The sequence below is a fragment of the Phodopus roborovskii genome, unplaced genomic scaffold (assembly GCF_943737965.1).
Source record: "Phodopus roborovskii unplaced genomic scaffold, PHOROB, whole genome shotgun sequence".
NCBI lineage: Eukaryota > Metazoa > Chordata > Mammalia > Rodentia > Cricetidae > Phodopus > Phodopus roborovskii.
The window spans coordinates 24,631,595-24,643,586 of NW_026126416.1; the positions used below are offsets into that span (position 1 = coordinate 24,631,595).

An 11,992-nucleotide genomic window follows, 5' to 3' on the forward strand; every position below is an offset into this window, starting at 1 on the left:
TTCTAAATCAATTGAAGTGGCATTTGAGCAAGTGTGGTGGTACATGCCTATGATCCCAGCCTGCTGATTTTACATCTTTAGGGACCTCAGACTCAGCCGACCCTCCTTTAGGACTATATTTCAAGGCAAGAGGGAAAATGCATATATAGAAATGAGAATGCGGTTTGGGTAAAGGCCCAAGATGGCTTCCCTTGCTGTCAGGCCCACGTGAGACCCGACTGAGATAAATTTCCTTTGTCTAGTCTTTGAAGTCCATGCCTGGCCCCCATTTTCCTGCTGGTTTGGTGCCCTGTTGAGGTGGACAGGCACTAGAATAATGGCAGGGAGTCTCCCTTGGGTGGCAAGTAGGAGACTATGGGGCTTGATGCCCTTGGCGTGCAGAAGCTTCTCTCGTGTTTCACTGCTGGCCTGTGTAAGACTTACTCTCCCACCCCCGAGAGAAGTTGATCCCTGTCACGAGAAGAGGGCTCTGTTTGATGTATATGACAACATCAGGATCCTGGGGAATTTCGAAAAGCACCCGAAAGAACCAATCAAGGCCCAGTATGGCTTCGAGGCTGGAGAGAAAATGAATTACAGTGTTGTATCTAAAGGAGAAAATGGTTGGAAGCAGAATGTTCCCAGAGGATCTGCACAACCTTAACAAACGGATCAACTCTCTACAAATACTTTAACTGTCACGGAAAGTACCGCTAGGACAGAGAACTGGGGACTCCAGAAGAGACACACTTGTCACCCTGGGGAAGGGGAACAGGCAGGACTTATCCTTTTGAGGAAAGAGCTCAGTGTAATAAAATGGGCTTTTTTGGAATGTGATATGCATAGTGTCTTCCTCACAATGCCACTTCTACTCATTCGTGAAGACTGAAGTCTGTCTCGTGCCTAAGTTGTATGGTCTTCTATTAGTACCTTGCTTATATACAGTTCAATTATACTTTTGCTCTTTAGAAGTACAACAATTAGAGATTCTGCCACCCCAAAATGAAATGGGAAAGTGAAATTACACTTTTGTACTGCTCTCATCAAGTTAGGGTAACTTCTCTGAGTGTAAAGTGTTTCAGAGGATAACCTTAAACCACATCCAGTTTTATGGAATGTTAGAGACCACACCAAGATGTAAGGAGTACAGTTTTTCCGCCTGCCGCTGGTCTTGTCCCGCCACTGCGCCAACCACAATTAACACACTGAGACTCTGTATTTGATATAATGCTGTTGGCCAGGTACTTGTTTCTTATCGGCTAGCTCTGTCTTAATTATTAACCCAATTCTTTTAATCTACATATTTCCACGTAGTCTTATCTTACGGGGGAGAGAGAACCCGCCGATGTTCTGCTCTCTCCATCTTCCATCTTGACTCCTCCTCTCTACTTCCTCTTTCCTCCCTGTCTCCTAGTCCCACCTGTCTTGCTTTCCTAGTGGCCAACAGTGCTTTATTCATTAACCAGTATGAGAAACATATTTACAGAATGACATCTCTCATCATCTCCCCTTTTCTGTCTAAAATAAAAAGGGTTTTAACCTTAACATAGCAAAATATATTACACAACAGTTATCAAATAAGATTCACAGTTAACAATATTTAGTCCATTAACATTTAGCAAGATTAAAAGAAACTATTCTATCATCTATCCTATATTTGTGAGTCTAAAGTCCTATATGTAACTTATCTTTAAGCTTAACTAAGGAAAACTATAACCATAACTGTCTTCAACTCCTTTAAAGACCACAGAAGGATAGTATATAAACTCTAGAAATAACAGAGACATCTTGCCTTGTCAGTCACCTGAAGTTCTTCTGTAATCTTCCATCTTCAGCCCATAGGCCATAGTGTGTCTGGCAGACTCTTCAGCAAAGCAGGAAACTTTAAATTGTCTTCTTATATTGGCAGTTTGTCAGTCACTTTCCTCTGTGTCCTGCAGACTGTCTGGCAGACTCTTCCATGAAGCAGGAATTCTGTAGCAATGTCCATTTTGAATCAGCAGTCACTTTTTTGTGGGTCCTGCATGTCCATTTTATACAGCATAAAGTCAAGCAATCCAGACAAGAGCAGTATCTTGCCCAAATGGCTAGTCTTGCCATATTGAAAGTAAACTTCATAATGACTTTTTTTCAATGTCCATCTTCCTTTCTGGTTCAGGTGGTGTTGCCAGGAGCAGTTATGTCTCACTGTCACGAAAAACCCTAAACCATTTTAAATGCCATATTCTGTAGGTCTTTGAAAGGTTTGAAGAATGCCTATCCATCTCAATTACATCTTGAAAACCTAAGTAACTTAACTCTAAGTTTTAACTACCATACGTAACTATCTAATATCTGTACTAATTTATACATTGCATTTATAAATGAGCTTTATAAACACAATACCTAAACAAGAGAAGAAATATACATGTTCCAGGCAAGCACTAGTTTCCTCCTCCCTCAAAACCAAGGTTTTTGGGTGGGAACAGGGTTTCACTAATTCTGGCCTGGATCTCACTATATATACCAGGCTGCCCTCTTGTAAATGGACTTTTGTCTGCCGCCCATCAGTTCCTCCTGCCTCTGCCTCTGAGTGCTGAGGTAGCTGTGTGTGCCACCACACCTGGCATTTCTCACCTTTTTAATGGATATCAAGTGCCATGTGTGAACACACAAGGAATGTGAGCCTGAATTACTCATCAAAAGCCTCATCCCAAGCTGCAAAACTCATCAGTAAATGTGAAATGAATCTTGTACTTCCATATTTGGTTTTAGTCTGGTATAAGGTCTCATATTGCTTAGGTTGGCCTGGAACTTACTGTGTAGCTGAGGCTAGTCTTGCATTCTAGGTCCTCCTGTCTCTACCTCCCAATGCTGGGCTGTGCTACCATGCTTTTTTGGGGAGAGCATTTAATAAAGATATTTTAATATAAAAAAAGAAATGAGAATGCTAAGGAATCTCTCTCTCTGTGTGTGTGTGTGTGTGTGTGTGTGTGTGTGTGTGTGTGTGTGTGTATTTCCAAAAATGAGGAATTTTATCAGTGTGGTAGTTCTCAGACTTGGCTGCATATTGAATCGATGTTTAAGCTTTTTAAAGTGTGGGTCTCATCCCAAGAGATTATGGCTTAATTGGCAAGAATATAGCCCCACTTTTAAAAAGCATCATACTGTGTGATAAAATCCAGCATACTTTCCTTCAAGATTGATTTTCCTTAGAGAATCTAGCTTCAATTTGCACACATTCCCTCCAAATGGCTTTTTGTTATTGCTTTGTTTTTGAGAAAAAGGTCTTGCTATGTTATCTCTGCTGGCCTGTCAGGTAGATCAGGCTGGTTTCAAATTTACTGTAATTCTCCTACCTTAGTCTGTCAAGTGCTGGCATTACAAGTGTGTATCACCTGCCTTCCCAAAAGTTTTGATGGAGCTAATTGGCTTATCCATTGGAGATGGATCATTATTATAATGATATTATCATTATTATATTGATTATGTTTTTCAACAAGATACATTCAGTAGCAGCACAAAATTCCATCTTGAAAGCCACCAAAAGTAAAATAAAGGATTTTGAAGACATACATTGCTTCCTGGTTGATATCTCCCACCTTTTAACAACCACAGCCCATTGACTGGCACATCTTGCCTCTTTAGAATTCTGAACAACCATCAGGTGTCTTAAAAAAACCACATCAGCTCCAGCATAACTCCCTCAACATTGTTACCTGTCTCCACCAATGTTTCCAATAATTCCCTCCCCATCCTTCATGACCAGCATATCTACTTGGCATTCTTGGTTAACTGTAGCCATTCTTTGTGAAGCAAGTCAGGTATTTTGTAAGATTTATCAAAATACTTTCACCAGTGGTGGCCATCGTTGGATAGGACAATTGGTGACAGCAATGATAGGCAGGAAGGGTAAGATGATGGTGGCCACCACTGTGGCAGCTATGACAGGCTAAGGCAATGGCAGTTGAAGTAATGCACAGTAGCCATAATGGTGGCTATCAAGAAAATAAATTTAGTGGATGATAGCAACTGAGAGAGTCGCATTTGACTGACAGCCTTCTCTCTCTGCCTACATGAATGTAGGCAGGAGATAGAAGGCAACAAAAACCAAAGCCCTCAAATAATTAGTTCCCAATGAAAGGGATGATGGAAGTCCGTGTCTCTCACCCCTTAAGTGTGAGTGTTCTGTCTCCCAGAGTTTGCCAGAGAACTAAGCTATTGCCCACTGTGACAGTTTGACGGGTGAGATCCTTCCTGTTGTGATCACACTCATTGTTCTACTACCATGACTTTCTGGGATCATCTCCTGATTCCATCTCACATCCCTAAGCTAAGACAGTGCATCATGAGGGAGATTATGACTCAAGAACATATGGCACATTAACAGAACGGAGTCTCTGCCAAGCCATAAAGCTGTGACAAATTTTAAAATACTGAAATGTAAAAGATGTTACCAAACCAATTTAATTAGGCAAGAAAACTAGAAAAATTCCCATATGGTTAGAAATTAAGAAATATAGCTCTAAATTTTTAAATAATGCAATACCAATAAAGAAACAATATTAGAATGAAATTGTAAAAATCAAATTTGTAAGCATATATTATCTCTTAGTAAAGGAGAAGCCTGAAACTTTCACCTCAAAAAGGTACAAGTTTTGTGTGGTGTGGTGGCACACACCTGTAATCCCAAGCCAAGAACATCAGGAGCTCAAGACCATTTTTTTTGCTACACAACAAATTCAGGTCATCCTGGCCTATGAGAGATCCTATCCCAAAACAAACAAACAAACAAACAAACACAAAACCAAAATAAAGACCAACAAGCTAAATGTAAGTTATGGGAAAAGATTAATAAACTTGATATACCCTTGTCCATTCTTATAAAGAAAGAAGGAAACAGATACAAGTACAGCATCTGAAGCTGGAGAGGCAATACTACAGATGCCACAGGCCTTGGGATAACATGGATATTGTGACCAGATTAATATAACCCCAAATCATAGACAATGTGATAAATTACCAGAAAAAAATACAACTAGACACACCCAGAGAAATAAAACACCATAAATTTGTTCTGTTAGCTTACACATAGGCACAGATTCTTTGCAGCCAAATGTCATTGGGAAGTGAAGTCTCCATTCTTGTAATGTGTGTGACCTCAAGAATGTTTGGGCCAATAGAAAGTAGTAACATGATGCCTTTAAGGATTCCTGTTTGACTCTGTTGGATCCTTTAGACCATACTAAAATGTTCTAAAATGTAGTCTGGATCTCACTCCATTTTTGTCTATTCTCATCACACTCTTAGGAGAAAGGAGCAGAATCCCACTCAAACAAAACAAGCTGCCTGAAAACACCCTCCAGAGTCTGAGTACTCAAACCAAAACCCTGGAAAAATGAGCTGGGAGTAGAAAGCTCCCAGAACCTAGGCATCACCCTCGTCTCACCACCTGTTTCCTCCAGTCTTGCAACTCACATAGCACCTGCTAGCTCCTCCAATTTTGACTATATAGGACTTTAACCTTGACTCCTGGAATTTTTTTTTTTAAACCAAAAAATTTCTTTTGTTTTGGAGGCAAATATTGAGAGGAAAGTCCCAATGGGTCAGGTTCAGTTTTCAAGTGGCTGACTACTTTTGGAGTAGCTTCAAGGGAAAAGAGACTTGTCTCAATGGTTAATCTGTATGAAGGTAATGTGCATTGTTGAACCAAAAATCCTAGAGATCAAGAGGGTTTAGCGAGCCATTACAAACACTAGCTAGAAAAGCAAAGGTTCAGGTCTAAAGACAAGCTTTCAGTATGGCCAACAGTGGGCTAGATAGCAGTTCAAAACTGCTTGCTGGACCAGAGCTAAACCTATTTTGTTGTTGTTGTTGTTGTATGTTTTGAGTCTTTTCAATAGCAGTGGCTGACTTCAAACCTGGCAAATTTTTAAGTTCCTCTAGAGATTACAGGTGGGACTCACTATGCTAGGTTAAGTACATTTTGAAAAAAAAAATTGGGGGAGAAGAGAGCAACAAAACCCATTTTGCCAGGGTAGGATAATGCAAAAAGCCTTGGGCTGTGAGGAAAGCCCACAGGAGTAGATGTTACTGATCTGGGGATATAGCTAGTTGGTAGTGTTCGCTTACTGTGCACAAAGCTCTGGGTTGGATCTTCAGTACCAAACATGGGGACACACGCTTCTATAATCCCAGCCCTTGGGAGGTAGAAACAGGAGGGACAAAAGTACAACGTCTTCCTTGGTTACATAAAAAATTCAAGGCCAGCCTGGGATACAAGACCCTGTCTCAGAATAACATTTTTAGAGATTGGCTGGTATTAATAATCTAGAAAATTCATGCATAAATAACAATTAGAATTAAGATTCTAATATCATTTTATCAACATAAAATGGCCTTTTCCTTCCATTTTATAACTTGTTCCTGATCAAGCTGCTCTCACTTACTCTGGCCTCCATTCCTTAACAATTAAGTTTAGGATAGATCATTTTTATCAGAATGCCACCCCTGGGCTTTCTTCCCTCTGGGTCCTGGACTGTTTCTTTATGACCTGATCATACTGAAGAGTCAGTAAACAACCAAACAGCTGTGCTGAGAACTAGGAAGGCAGTACTAATTCAGATCTACATGGGCCAGATCTCTACGATGCAGGCTTCTTGCTTGACCATCACTTTCTGTGTGCTGTCCTTGTCCTCTTTGGATGAGGAGCTGATTCACATGGATAGAGGTACAAAGAAGGTCAATGCCTGTGACAATGCCTCTCTTTGACAGACAGGGAGTTGGTAAATACACTAATTTTCTAGACACTGTAACTAAGTCCTATGCCATTCACAGAGGTCTCATTTCCCAAGGTGGTAACCAGCTTGATAGTGTACTTTTTAAAATTACATTTTGTTCATTTGCTTTACTGGGGTGGAAAGCAGGGGAATGTTATGGGACACTGTGGAGGTCAGAAGAAACAGAACTACTTGTATGAGTTAGTTCTACCATAACAGGTGGGTCTTGGGGATCAAACTCAAGCCATCAGGTTTGATGGCAAGCACCCTTACCCACGGATCCATCTTGCTACCCAGATAATGCACCTTTTATTGGCTGTCTTCTTGTCTCCCTTTTCCACTCCTTACCACTATTTCTGGATTCAGGTATTCTGAGAATACCCTACCAGTGCCCCATTCTCAGACCTGCCTTCTGGGAAATTGTCAATCAAGAAAAATCAGTGAAGGATGCTTCCAAGCCATATCCTCTCACGGTTTTCAATTTTTAAAATTTAACAAGACAGGGTCTCCGGTGACCCAGTTTGGCCTCAAACTATATATGATCTTGAACTTCTGATTCTCATGCCTTGCTTCTGCCTCCACACAACTGTTTTCAATAATAAGGACAATTTTTTTTTTGTTTGTTTGATTTGTTTTACTTTTTGAGACAGGCTTTCTCTGTGTAACAGTCCTGGCTGTCCTGGAACTTGCTTGGTAGATCGGGCCAGCCTCGAATTCACAGACACTCCCGAGTGCTGGGATTAAAGGCTTGTGCCACCACCTCCTGAAGGCCAGTATTTTTACATCCAGTGTCCAAGGCCTGTGTCTACTGCTCATTTGGCTCTGATTCGGCAGTGGAAAAGATGTGCTATTCATTGCTACTTGCACAAGCCTCAAGAAAACTGTAGAGAGGTAATGAATGCAGGCGAGGGCACAATGATAGGTAGAGCATATTGACTGGCATGTGTGAGGTCATGGGTTGTCTCTATTTCCAGAGGGAAGAAAGCTGGGCATGGTGGCTCACACCTGTAACCCTAGCTGTGAGTCTGAATCCAGTTTGGTATCCATAATGAGCTCCATGACTGCTTAGACTTTAAAAAAAAAAAAAAAAAAAAACAAAAACCAACCTGGTGAGAGTGAGTGGGAGGACAGCAGGGACAGGGAATGGCTGTTTGAGTCATCTTAAACTAAGCCTACAATAGGCACACCTTGGGCCTTCCCCAGCTCTTCTCCAGCTCTCCTAGTGCTTGCCCCCTTCAATGCTACAGGCTCGAACCAAAGCCCAGAACTCAGTCTTTATTTATTTAGAGTCCCAAAGTCCAGGAAAGCCAGACCCACACCAGAGCCCTCAAGACTCCAAAATGGTCACTCTTCTAGATGAGGACACCAAGTGGGTTAGTCAATCATGTCTAGTTTTCTCCAAGTCCAAGGGAATCTTCAGGAGGCAGGAAGTGGCTGTGCCTGTGGAGAAAACACACCAGCATTTACTTGAGACCAAGGTTGGGGTGATGATAGGTGATGAGGCTCCCCTCACATAGTCCAGTCTAGAGTGGAAAGGTGACAAGTGGCATGGCCATTTGCCACAAGAACAAGTTGTCCACAGGAAGCTAAAATCTGGAGCTGGGGGCACTATTCTCTTTGTTTGTTCATTTATTTCTGGAAGACAGACAGAGATAGGTTGGCTTGAGACTCACCAGCAGCCCAGGCTGGTCTAGAGCTCACTTATGGAAGTCAAACTGCTTTGAACTCATGGCAATCTTCCTACCTCGGCCTCCCTAGTACTAGAATTATAAGCACGTGCTAGCATTGTTACAAGTGCTGGGGACCCAGGAGACAAAAAATCTCTCATTCTAGGAAACTTCTTTCAAAATGGGAGGGAGATACACTCAAAGAATAAAACTAGTCACCTAGTAAGTAAAGAGCAAAAACTGTTGTGAGCAGGAACAGGGAGGCTTTTGGACTACCAGCAACATAAATATGAGCTCTCCCACTAAAGCCTTTCTATCACAGGGTATCATCATGCCTTTAATGTGAAGTTCAGAGAACAGAGGAGGCCCAAATCTCACCACCCCAGTGAGGAGAAGCTAAAGCTGTGATGCCATCACAAAGGAGCAGGACAGTGAAAGGAACCGGGTGTTACTCATTCCTAGGGCATTGGAGAGCCTTGAGCCATGAGGGGAGACAGGAGACTTAATTCTCACATTGTTTTCATTCTTACATTTATTAATTTGTCTAAGCAGTGTTTGTGTGTAGATGTGCGTGTATGTCAGAGGACAATCTGCAGGAGTCAGTGATAGAGCTCAAGTTATTAGGCCTGGCAGCAAATGCCTTAACCTGCTAAGCCACCTCCCTGCCCTAATTTCCATTTTTAAAAGCTCTTGTAGGGAAGAGGTCATAGCAGGAATGGCCAGAGAAGAGGATGGCTGCTTGTCCAGGAAGAACACCAACCAACCTTAAAGAGAGAGGGGCTGAAGAGATGGCTCAGCACTTGTTCCTCTTGCAGAGAACCTGGGCTCAGCTTCCAGCACCCACATGGTGGCTCACAACCACCCATAGCAACTCCAGCTCCAGAGGATTCCAGGAGATCTGACACCCTCTCTTGACTTCCATGGGCACTAGGCACACACATGGTCCACACACATTCAGGCATAACACCAATACACAGAAAATGAAAAATAAAAACTAAAAAGGAATGAAAGGGCGTCATTGTCCAGATGCCAGAGAAAGAAACATTCCTATGAGATATTAGAGTAACTGGTATGGACAATCTGTAATCATTCCTGAACATTCCCTGTGGAGAATTAAAGTCCTTCTGGGCAGTTTCTGCGTTTATAACCTAATTCTTTCAACTATCCCTGTCCTATTCAAAGAACCAGTGACTATCAGGCATAATTAGAGGGTAACCTTTAGCCAAGAACTCTCCTGAAGCACAGGATACAAGGGAAACAGTGGGGGTATGACCCACGATTGAGGGAGCTTACGAGCCAGGGAACAGGGAACAGGCACAGAGGACCCTGGGAGAAGGACCAAGTAAAGAGGGTAGGAATTAGACAGAGGGTGGACTGGGGAGGGTAGTCCAGGCAGAGCAAAAGAACAAGGAGCAAGGCAGAAGGCCCTTGAGTAAGTACACTGCTCACTGGGGATGGAGGTGAAGAGCAGAAGAGGTGAGACCAGAGTCAGCCAAGACCAGTCTGGGAAGGGAACCACGCAGAGAGCAAGGCTTCCTCTGAGACCACTCTGGGACCATCACAGGAGAAGGATTGGAAAGGACAAAATGGACCAACACAGAAGCCCAGAAGACGGTAAGAAAGAAAAAGCAGAGTTGCAGGGACAGAGGACCCCCACGAGGGATGTTCGGAGGAGGGTGGTTAAAGGTGTGAACTGTCTCTTTGCAGTGGTCCGGCAAGAGACATCCAAAGAGGTGCTTCTCACTCTGCCATTTCTGCCAAGCCCAGGGCATGTTAAGACTTTTCCTAATTGCCCCTTCAGTATCATTATGTATTGGGTACATTAAGATCTTTTTTTTTTTTTTTTTTTTTTTTTGTGAACCCCTCCACTCCACCCCTCACCCCAACTGGTACAGCTGAGAGCAATGAAAAGGACAAAATGGGCAAGAAAGGGAAGAATACAAGAGATCTAGTAGGAATTGGGGACCTTGTTCCCAGTGTGAATAGAAAGCCACTGGAGTTTTAAGCAAGGGCAATGCGACCCAGAATTTAGTTCATTATATGGAAACAAGAGTGAGTTCAGGCAAGCCAGGGAGAAGGCTGAACAGGTGCCTGGCAGGGGAAGTGTGTGAAAGATAGACTAAAGCAGAGGCTGCCTGCCACTTGAGGCAGAGAACCACGTTTTGGATTCTGGATTCATAGCCAAGGCACGTGTGAGAATCAGGTGAGGCTAGAACTTAAAAGAAAATGGAGGGCGTTGTGAGGGGAAAAGAGATGATCTAGCGAGCCTCCTTTACCTCTCCAGCTGTGGGTGAACTTGGCGGCTGCACCTGCTCAGCACACTGCAGGAAGCGGCGCATGTGTTCCGCACAATTGCCAACTGCTGCCTCATTCAAGCGAAGACACTCCTCAAAGGCTTCAAAAGGCTCAGCACAGGCCTGGCGGATCTGGCGGATGATGGGGCTGTGGGAGTAGGGCATTTCAGACCCGCAGCACTCACACCCCACTTCCGAGCACCCTCCAGCCCGTTTTACACTCACTGGGAGGATGTGCAGCGAGCAATGCTCATCTTAAGGTGGTGACAATCCCGATGCCAGGACTCAGGCTTGGCTGCCACACATTGGCCATACTGTTCCAGCTCCCGGCTGCAGTATCGAGCTGTGACTTCCAGGGCTGCCTGCCTGTGGGACAGGGAAAGCTGAAGACAATCTCAAGAGTAGACAAGGAAAAGTTCTGATTTGGGTCTGTGATTGGCCTAGGGATCCAGAATAGATTTGGAATTTTTAAGGATCCTATGATAGGGACAACCAACGAGGGGCAGAAGTAAGAGCTGAGCCCTGAGCGTTGTGGTACGGGGCGGGAGTGTTTGGAAAGACAGTGGAAGACATAAAACAAAGTCTGGTTATTGTGAGGACAGTCTTGAATGCAGTCGTTTCCCATTGAGGTTCATGCAGCCTGACAAGCATGATCTAGAGCTGTAGGGAGTTATAACTCACATCTCCAGGCGAGTTCAGGCGCCGATCAGTCAGGGAAAAGAGACCCGCCTTTTCCGGTATCAGGTTGACATGGCGCCGCCCAACCCATACCTCCCGGCCTCACTCTTCCGGTCGCCGAGGGTCCAGCCGCTCATCCCATCCAGGTTCAATCATCATGGCTGCGCTCTGCCTCCCCTTCCGGCTCACTGCTTGTCCGGGCCGGACCCAACGTAACTACTTCCGGTCCTCCAGCTATTTTGTTTCAGTTTAGTCTTTTTACTTCCGGATCGTAGTGCGGTCGCTTAGAGCTCACCGGAAGTGTGGGATCGGAAGTGCTGCTGCACCTCGGCACCAGAGCGAGTCGGGGCCCAAGTAGGTATCTGCAGTGTGCAGTCGCTGCCACTGTCCTGGCTGGAGTTAGAAGCCGAGCCCGCGTGGCTGGGGATGAGTCGGCAGCTGTGCCCGCCGCTGCTGGGCTCAGCAACAGGGGACTCGACTCTCAGCCGAGCTGCCACCATTGGCTAGACTTCGGTACACACTCCCCTCCTAATAGCCATATTGGGGCTCCCGCACAGTTATTGAGTTATGCGTGTCCTTTTCCTGGCATAGGTGGGCAAGACAGGATGAAAGTGGA

The 11,992-nt window shown here is 44.0% G+C and overlaps 1 protein-coding gene across 1 annotated transcript; it reads right to left on the reverse strand.

Annotated features, from left to right (window-relative positions):
• Nucleotides 1-7,997: 7,997 nt before the first annotated feature.
• Chchd5 (coiled-coil-helix-coiled-coil-helix domain containing 5) lies at nt 7,998-11,565 on the reverse strand. Its single transcript, XM_051183417.1, has 4 exons — nt 11,380-11,565; nt 10,924-11,064; nt 10,681-10,846; nt 7,998-8,177 (listed from the first exon to the last, which is right to left on the reverse strand). Coding segments are annotated over exons 1-4 (333 nt in total). The 5' UTR covers nt 11,382-11,565; the 3' UTR covers nt 7,998-8,153.
• Between the last annotated feature and the right edge of the window lie 427 nt (nt 11,566-11,992).

Excerpts from the sequence above, each read along its gene's own strand:
- Chchd5 (XM_051183417.1), bottom strand. Across the intron at positions 10,847-10,923 it reads GCTCGCTGCACATCCTCCCA|CCCCATCATCCGCCAGATCC; the intron begins GTGAGTGTAAAA and ends CTACTCCCACAG. Across the intron at positions 8,178-10,680 it reads GTTCACCCACAGCTGGAGAG|GCACAGCCACTTCCTGCCTC; the intron begins GTAAAGGAGGCT and ends TTTTCTCCACAG.